The sequence below is a fragment of the Helobdella robusta genome (assembly GCF_000326865.2).
Source record: "Helobdella robusta unplaced genomic scaffold HELROscaffold_4, whole genome shotgun sequence".
Lineage (NCBI taxonomy): Eukaryota > Metazoa > Annelida > Clitellata > Rhynchobdellida > Glossiphoniidae > Helobdella > Helobdella robusta.
The window spans coordinates 1,045,218-1,055,258 of NW_008704902.1; the positions used below are offsets into that span (position 1 = coordinate 1,045,218).

The 10,041-nt window shown below is 31.5% G+C and overlaps 1 protein-coding gene across 1 annotated transcript; it reads right to left on the reverse strand.

Annotated features, from left to right (window-relative positions):
* Positions 1–1,217: 1,217 nt before the first annotated feature.
* Positions 1,218–2,749, reverse strand: HELRODRAFT_162116 (hypothetical protein; the record flags this gene model as incomplete). The annotated part of the gene is made up of 6 exons (XM_009024413.1): positions 1,218–1,290; positions 1,431–1,515; positions 1,641–1,765; positions 2,154–2,248; positions 2,425–2,573; positions 2,626–2,749. The coding sequence occupies 6 exons, from the start codon at positions 2,747–2,749 to the stop codon at positions 1,218–1,220; spliced, it is 651 nt and encodes a 216-aa protein (XP_009022661.1).
* Positions 2,750–10,041: the final 7,292 nt, after the last annotated feature.

Consider the following 10,041-nt stretch of genomic DNA (forward strand, 5'->3'; position numbering starts at 1 on the left):
CATACTAAATCCGTGATCAAAGAATTGAGTGCAAGGACATTAAACAAGTTGAACGGGCGGCCGGTAGCCTCTGCTAGTCTCTGCCATCAAATATTTTTCCATTGAAATTCAATGTGACCAAACCTGCTAGCGAGTACCGACCATAAATAACAGCTACATGGAATGAAAATATTAAGTAATGGTGGCAACAGTTTCAAAAACAAGTTAAATCGAGGAAAAAGAAATTGTGAAAAAGAAATGTATAATCTACGAAATACGTGCGTATTATCATAAGAACAACAAAAAACGGAGTTAAAATAACAAAATAAAGGTCTCAGAAACATGAACTTGCAGAATGCTTACTAGCAAATTGTTATTCAAATAAAATTCATTTCAAATTTATGTGTGTCGAACTTCCGTGAAATTAATCACCGGTGCCATAATCATTTTACTAGACTTTCATCATCACAAACATGTTGTTCAGTATCGTTTGTTTCCTTACATGATCCTCGTTCAATTTCTAACCATCAAAATCATCATTTTCTCTATTATGTTTTGTAATCATCCTCCAAGAAATCATTGCTATCATCATAACTATTTGTCCTCCTTGTCATCATCTTATCAGTCATCATTGCCATTTTATTGAAACTATCATCATCATTTGAACAGCTATTCCAACCCTAATAACCAACGTCTTCATGTTCATCATCATCGTCATCAATAACATAAAAATCATCATCATTTACTTTGCGCAGATCACCATGATGGCAATCGTCATCATCATAATCATCGTTAATGTCGTCGTCATCATCATCGTCGATGTTATCATCATTATCATCTTTTTCGTCATATCAGGTATTAGCGAGAGACACGCAATATTCGACTAAGTTATGAAATATCAAAGGATTAACTCATCTCTTCCCGACACAAGAAATCCCATTAGAAATCGTTTCTTTCAATGCTAATTAAGTTCCTCTTATTGGAGCCACTAGAAATGTGCTTAAAGAACGCGCCTGTATGCAAATACTTGCTTGTATGTGTGTGAGTGTGCCTGTGTGTATGCTTACTTATCTGTGCGTATTTTTATAGGTGTGTGTTTATACTTGCGTGAATGAAGCTTGTAGTGTGATAAGTGTAAGTGTATTTATTTTTTATGTGCGTTAGTGTATCTTTAAATAACGCCTATCTAAAATTTGAGCAGTAAATTTTAGCATTCAACAGAACTAAAACTTTGATTCCTAACTCAATTCCACGTTTAAACCGAGCCCAGCCAAACCGAAGCCAACGAAGCCATGCAGTTTTAAAGTGGTCCTGTTTGTCATTTAGTTTTGAGGCGATTCTCTTTGGCTCGGTTTGTAGATTTCCCAGCTGCAGCTTGCACGGTTCAATGAAAAAAAAATGTCAACATATTATAACTCGACTTTATTAAAGTTTGTTTGTATAGCACTGACTTGATTGCAATCATTTTGTCATTTACCTCAAATAAATGTTCCGCATCTCGCTTTTTTAGAATAAGCTCGATGCATTTGTTGGCTGCTGTACGTTAATTATACGACACGCGTGTCAAATGCAACCATCACTCCGTTAAACAAAAATTGATTCACTCATCTGTCATAATTTGTTATTTTCATGTTTGTTTATTTGCAATCATTTTAACTAACCAGCAACAATGAGAAATAGTCCATTGTGTTTGAACGTATTGTTCTTTTGGCAGCACCTGTGGCTCTTAGGAGACAACTTGTTATGTTTATTAACATTTGCTTCTTTAAACTCATTATACTCATAGCTGTTATGAATTGTGTCATTTGAGGTTATATCTATTTAGACAATAGTTACTGTAAACAAGCTAATATTTGAAATCTTTTCAAATGTTAACTTGTGATGTAAAATTTCAAAGTGCTGAGATAGAAGAAAAGAATGAGATCGTGAGTTGAACCACCCGATTTCAATATTTTAAAAACAATAGGAAGATACCAGAAAGAGAGTTCAACATTTTCTGCAATGAATATGCATAGGTGCTTCTGCTTTATTAGTTAAAACCGAAAAGGTGATCAACACCTAATTTAAATTTTTCTGCAATGAATATTACGGGGTGAATGTTGCTAAAATTAAAAATTAGAAAAAATTCCAAATGTTAACTTGTCCGCGGTAACTATTGACTAAGCAGATATAACCTCAAATGACAATATGTTATTACAATATTGAGATCGGGTGGTTCAACTTCTGATCTCATTCTTTTCTTCCATCTCAGCACTTTGAATTTCATACTCTGAATCATTCCAAACTCGTTCAAATAAACGAAAACATTCACATTAGCGACACACAAACAAACACACATACACAACACACGTAGACGAGAACCAAGCTTTCTTCCCAGTCACGTGTTGGAGGTGTTTTCTCCAAACTTGAACAATCATCTGTCACCGATCAATGAATAGAATGGACATTCGCGTCAGCATAAACATCCCCTTTACTGATATTTTTATCATTTAAATAATCATTGATACTTTTAAGATGAAAAGCAGGCAAGTCGCACTGCCTATCAAAAGTTTCCATGCGTTTGTCACTGCTAACTTCTCGAATATTTTCAAGACCTTCATCGTCGTCTTCGTCACCAGTTTCATAATTACTCATCCAGATTGTTACCTTCGTTTGTCAGAGCGTCCCTTAGGCGGTTTATTAAAACTGCCTTCGCTCCTTTCGAGTCGAGGTTTCGTTTTCGTAGTTCTTTCTTCAGATTAGTTGTTTCGAGTTTTTCAACTGACGGCATTCTTTATTGCAAAACATTTTCAATCAAAATCTTACTTCTGACACCAATATTGTAACACTTTGACGCTTGTTATTTCCAATACTAATGTTATAACTTCAAAGATATCTATGTATATCACGAAGGTTCAAGGTTTCCGATAGATGAACACAACTGCTTCAAAAGCAAGCAAACTTGGTTGAACGTTTGTTCAAATGCCAACGACAATAGAAACACTAAACTAATATAAGAAACTACATAAATTGCAATTACAACTTCTCTTTAAATCTCGCTACTGACTTCGCTACTCCAGCCCCTTATATACCCTCTATAGTAGATTTTTACAATCTTCTATGCTATGGAAAGATTCCATGGTTTACAATCAACGACAAATATAGCAAGGTACCAATAATTAATCATATTATAGCCTAATTCGATCATTCCGGCGGATATAACAATATTAACCCACATTTTGTGACACAGGTAGGAATAACACGCACAATTAACATAGAACTACAGGCATACACAGGTATACAGATACACTCAAGCAATACTAACAAACATGCTTCCAAACAAAAAAATATTTACACAAACACATACATACAACAACATTTTTTTATACAGACAATGTTTTCAAAAACTGTCTAAAAAACCAAAACCACATCATCATCAGAAAGAGAAAGAAAGAAAGAAAGAGAGAGAGAGAGAGAGAGAGAGAGAGACGTGCATCCAGATCCAGCACACCAAAGAAAAAGTAAATGTTTGTAGTTAGATTAATATCTCCTGCACAAATTCGCGATGAATGGAGAAATGTTTTTCTTGTAATATATACACGCGAAATTTTTATACAAATAATTCTCCCCATACTACTTACGCTGCCTTTCCTTTTCATTTCTCCAGAGTATACTTTTTTCATCTTGATTTTTGCTGCTAACTAATTTCAAGTTTTTTTTTCTTTGGCTGGCGTCTAACAGGGCAACATGTAAAGAGAATATTCTTCTGTAATGGAATTCAGAATAAAAAATAATTCTGTAATTATTAATCATACATGACTTGAGTCTTAATAAAAAAAAAAAACATTTTTTTACAAAAGTTATATATTTATTTTTTATGTAGTATTAAAATAAAACCGTTTTTCAGATGAGGTTTTTTTAAAATTGAAAAAATAAAATAAAAAGTAAATGTGTAGTTGAACGATCTAAAGATAGTCTATCAGATAGATTCAATGTCCAACACGAAATGTAAATAAATAAAGAAATGAATAAGTAAATAAATACATTCATGAATTTTTATATAACACCGATATATATATATATGGAAAAATACTAAAAAGTAAGAAAGTGATAACAAGTGAATGAATAGATGAATGAAAAAAAAGAGAGATGAAAAGAGAGTGGATGAATCGAACGATTTATTCAATAGTATCTGCCCTCTGATTGACATTTATACTTCATTATTATTAGCTTACATAGACTTTATACATCCAAATACTCATACATACGTACGATTCATACATACATACATTCATTAACTCAAATGAGCATTAGACATGTATAGATTCACATAAACGTATATACTCACCTATTAATATAACCACTTGTGTGTATATATACACACACACACACACACACATATATATATATATATATATATATATATATATATATATGTGTGTGTGTGTGTGTGTGTGCTTCTACATTTATATATATATATATATATATATATATATATATATATATTATAGCGATACTTTACTATTATTCATTGGTATAACTACTACTATTACCGACATGAAGCAAAAGAGTATAAATAGAAGAAGATCGTCAGCGTTGATGATTCTGCGCCGATTTTTTCTCATTGTCTATTTTCTTGTTCTTTGGTCCGTCTGCTTCATACCTCTTAAGAGTTTTTTTACTCTCGTAATGTTTTGAAATCTAATTGCTCTATCATAACTTTCTTTGCGGTATTTTAAAATTTCTGATTAACGCTCTGATTACAATTTCAACGACAATTAAAAATTTTAAACTTTTTAGTATTTTGACAAACGAATAAAAAGTTTAAGAAAAATCAAGCCGTTAATAAATTTGAGAAGAAAAAAAATTTCAAAAGCATCGCTGACATCAGCACTGTTAGAAGAACTTTACAGCAAGAGATCCGCCACTAAAGGTATTTAATTTGTAGATTCTGTAATTTTTATTTACGTAAAAATGTGTAAAGTTTAGTCTTTCTGTTTTTTTTTCCTGTTTTATGACAATTAATTTGTTGTTATGATTATAAATTATGAACAATTTTTTAAATTAAAAATATCGAATATAACATAATTTTATCAAAATTTTAATTAAAGTTATTAAAACAAAAAATTTTCAGATTCCTCTTAACCATCCATTCAGCCAGCTACAAGCTCCACCTAACCGGCCAGCCACCAACCAACCAACCATCTGCTACTAGCCACTAGCCACCAGCGTCAAAATGTTCGCAAGCGTCATCCTTCTTGTCGCTATCCCCGTTCTGGCTGCCCTCCTCACCTACAAGTTGCTCGCAAGGAAAAGGTTTGTCCAGTTGGGACTTTTTTACTCTTGTAGTTTTTTTTCTTTTCTGTGAAACTTTGTATATTTTATTTTTAGTATTATATTTTTATTGTTGCTGTAATTTTTTTCAAGTTGTATTTTTAATATATCTATCAGATGATGTGTTTGGTTTGGTTTTTATTTTATTTTGGGTTTTATTACGATAATGATGATGATGTTGGCTATGGTGACGATGATGAAGATGATGATTAATGAGGATCGCGATAATGGTGAGAATGATGACGATGTAAAGATTGACAATAATCAAGGCTAATATTTTTGTTGTTTTAAAGAACCCCATCTTAATTACGCTAATTAATAACTCTTTATAGTTTTTGACTAATAATGAATTTTTATACCGCTTATGTTAATTGTTGTAATTAGAAATCATTCAAGATATGAACATCATTATAGTTAATAACTTTCTAGCCGTGAATATTTAGTAAGGAGTACATATCTTCTAGATTGTCGCTTTGATTTCATAATTTTCCTTATTACGAATTTTAAATATTATCGTCATCTTGATGACCACCATCAGTTTCGTCATTATTACCATTTTCGACGTCATCATAATTGTCTACGTCATCACTGTTAACATTCACGTCATAATTAATTTTTGTTCATTTATTTATTCATTCATTTTCGCTTTTCCAACCGCTATAATTTTAATCTAATTATTATTATTATTTAATCAACTCCATCATTTTCCTCATCACTTATCACTATTTTCATCGTCATCATCGTCTCATCACCATCTTCTTCTTCATCATCACCACCATCATCATCGTCGTCGTCGTAATTTTAATAACCATTTATTGTATTGATTGGTTGATCAAATCAACCGCTCAATCAATCAACCAATCAATCAATCGGTATATCAATCAGTCAATTAATCAATCAATCAATCGGCATATCAGTCAATCAATCAATCAATCGGCATATCAGTCAATCAATCAATCAATTGGCATATCAGTCAATCGATCAATCATAAACGTTTCTACAGATTGACAAATAGTTTTCTTGTTTACTTTTCTCACGTCGGCTTAGCTCAAATTGAATGAATGAGTGTGATATAAATGAATGAATGAATGAAAAAACAAATGAGTGATCGAATTGATGTTTTGTTTGTTATGTTTTGTGGCTAGTGTCTTCTACGTAAGATGTGCTCGTGCGTTTGTGTGTATGTGTGTGTGTACGCTTGCAGATGTTTGTACACTTATATTATTAGTTTAATAATATTATTATCATGTGTCTAATGTTTATCAATAATCTCATGTGTTAAATTCGTGCTAAAAATTGTATTTTTCGTGTGATCTATATTTTTGTTTATCATTAATATTATAAAAATCTTATTAATACTATGTTCTTGTTATATATATGTTATATATATATATATATATATATATATATTATGTGTGTATATATGTGTGTATGTGCGAGTGTGTGTGTGTGCGTGTGTGTGTGCGTTAATTGTGTGTTATTAGGTGCGTGCACATTCAAAAGGATTTATTAATGTATTTTGTACGTGTTTTCAAAAATGAAATTAATTTTTATTTCCAGCGTGTTTATGCTCAATTTGTGATTTGTAGTGTGTGTGCTTGTTTGTGCGTGTATGTTTTTGTGCGTGCGTGTGTGTACGTTCCTGTGCGTGTGTTTGTTCTGGTATGCGCGTGTGTATGTGTTCTTATAAAACTTTTTAGGGGAATCATTTTGTTTGATATATACGTTGAAAAACGAGATAGTGATTTATATAAATTCATTATTTTTTGGCTGCAATCATCAGAGAGCATTCGTTTCTTCAATAATTTTGCGATCTTTCAATCAATCACACAGCCAGCCATTCCAGGCAATCAATCATCTCTTTCTTTAAATATTTGAAAGACAATTTGATTCCTACTTCGTTCTATCGTCATCTTATATTTTATATATATCAATCAATCAATCAATACTTTTTGTGATTCATAATTTTGTTTTTTAAGATTCATAATTTTGTTTTTTTATGATTTCAAATCAACTTCTAACTATTTGTTGTTATCTCACTTCTATGCATCATTAGCCAACGATAACATGATACCAAGAAGAAAAGACCATTCAAACATTATTTTATAAACTGCAAGACAAGTGACTAAACTATTTACACTACCAACTAAAACAAAGTAGCTTATTAACTCTTAATAAATCTGATAATCATACATACGTACGTCATTTTAACACACACCTTGTCTGGTATCTTAAATGATTCTTACGTTGTTCCATCAAAGGTTTACTTTCATTTCAACCGTTGACAACTGCACTGACGTTTAATTTTAACTTGAAAGTCTTCAAAATTCATTTAAAATATAACCTGTCGCTATTTAACAAAAATTTATATTTCAATATTTCAAAAATTTTATTAGTAAGAAATACAAAAAGTTGTAAAAACGATCAACATTAATGAGAGTTGTAAAAAAAAGCAAATTAACGCTAATAATTTCAAATGCATGTAAGTTGTAATGAGATGAAATATTCTGGGAATCTGAAAATTGAAGAAAATGCATCAGATAAGTTTTTCGCATTGATCGCGTGAATCAAATTGTATTTATCACTCACACACGTACATACCTACACACATGCATACCTACACAAGTACACACACACATACATATTCAAACACACACACACACACACGCATACACATACACACACTATCATAAGCATACATAATTGCAAACACACGCTGAACAACAATAAACACAAACCACACAATGACATACAATTAATATCAATCTGGGAGGAGATCACTAGACGAACAAGTTGTGACTGATTTACAGCTTAATTGAATTTAATTTTTGTTTTGTTGTTAAAGAGAGAGAGAGAGAGAGAGAGAGAGAGAGAGAGAGAGAAAGTGAAAAAGAAAGAGAGAGAGAGAGACATGATGCAATTAAAGAAAAATGATGACTATAAAAAATGAATTAACTTATAAACGAACAAAAAACATTGGTTAAATGACAAAAAATCTGTAAACAAAAAAATTTGATTGATGATAGGTTGACTGATTGATTGATTGATTGGTTGGTTGATTGAATGTTTGATTGGCTGATTGGTTGACTGAACGATTTACCGGTTAATAATTGTTGGAATTTTTTTTATTGATCGATAGTTCGACATCATCATCATTATCAAATATATGATGATGATGATGATGATGATGATGGTGATGATGATGATGATGTCGGTGATGATTATGATGATGGTGATGATCATGATGATGATGACGAAGATGATAATCATGAAAGTGGTTGTGATGATGATGATGATGATGACGACGACGATGATGAGGATGGTGATGATGATGATGATGATGATGTGATGACGACACCGACAAAGAAATGTTTAACTTGAGGCGCAATACAATGGATGGAGTGATAAATGAATGAATAAATAAATAAATTAGGTGATGGATTAATTGAGAAATAAACAACAAAAAGGCTAAACGAATGGATTGATGGATGGATGCATGCATGAATGGATGGATAGATGAATGGATGAATGAATGGATAGATGGATGAATGGATGAATGAATGGATAAATGATGATAACTTTGTCAGATGACGATGCTTCGATGAAATATTTTTTGTCATTCACCCGTTCCGTCAATCAATCAACAGCTCCATTCCATTTTATTTTTTCTCTTCGTTTCTTTTTGTCCCTCTCCTCTTCCTCTGTTTCTCTTTCTCTCTCTCTCTCTCTCTCTCTCTCTCTCTCTCTCTCTCTTCCGATTAATTTTTATCACTTTTTTAATCTCATTTAAATTCATCAAATTATTCATTCAATTTGTTGTTTTTAAACATTGAATCATTCCTCTCTCGAAAGTATTCCGTTGTTTCTCTATCCCTCTTTTTCACTTTCAATTCATCACTCAACCTTTCTTAAAACAGTTTTTGATAAATATGCCTTTGCGGATGTGTGTTTAAAGCATTCGATCAATGCAGAGTAGGCAGTAGACGGACGGACGGACAGACGATGGTGGATATATTTATTCAAAATTACTTAGCGTTCTTCCGCAGAGCATTTCGTTTCAGTTTTACATCTGCAACTCCCACCACAACTCACGCATACGGGGTTGATTTCATTTAGTTGAAATTCTTATTTATTTAATTATTAATAATTTTTTATAATTTATAGTAAGTTATGACCAGCTAATCATTCAAGTAAATTATTGATAGATTAATTGATTAGCAATAACAAAATTTCATTTTTGATGTGTCCGAATTTTATTTTCATAAATTTCATAAAATACTATTTGATTAAATTTTTTTATTTTAAATTTGTTCTGAAATGATTAAATAATTATTTCTTTACATATTCTTCTATTAAAATTTAGTCTTCAACTACATAGAATCAGAATATAATTGAACATACGTTTCAGCTCAATTCAACCAGCAAAAAATTAATTAAAATTTCGATTAATAAAATAATGACCTCCAGATACGAACCGCGCCATATCTAGCTTAGTCAAAAAGAATTAACACCAAGAAAGAATTATTAATAAATAACTCTCTTTGAAGAATCTAAAAATGAAATTAATAAAAAAAACGAACATAAACTAAAAAATTATTAATAAACTTCTTAATTATGGATTTTCCTATCGCAAGCACGCCCGTCATTAACGTTGTAACAGTGTTTTAAATCAAGTCATACACCTCAATTTGACGCGGCCCTTTGTGCGCCGTTCAGTCTTGTGGTTTGTTTGTTTGTTTGTGTTTTTGT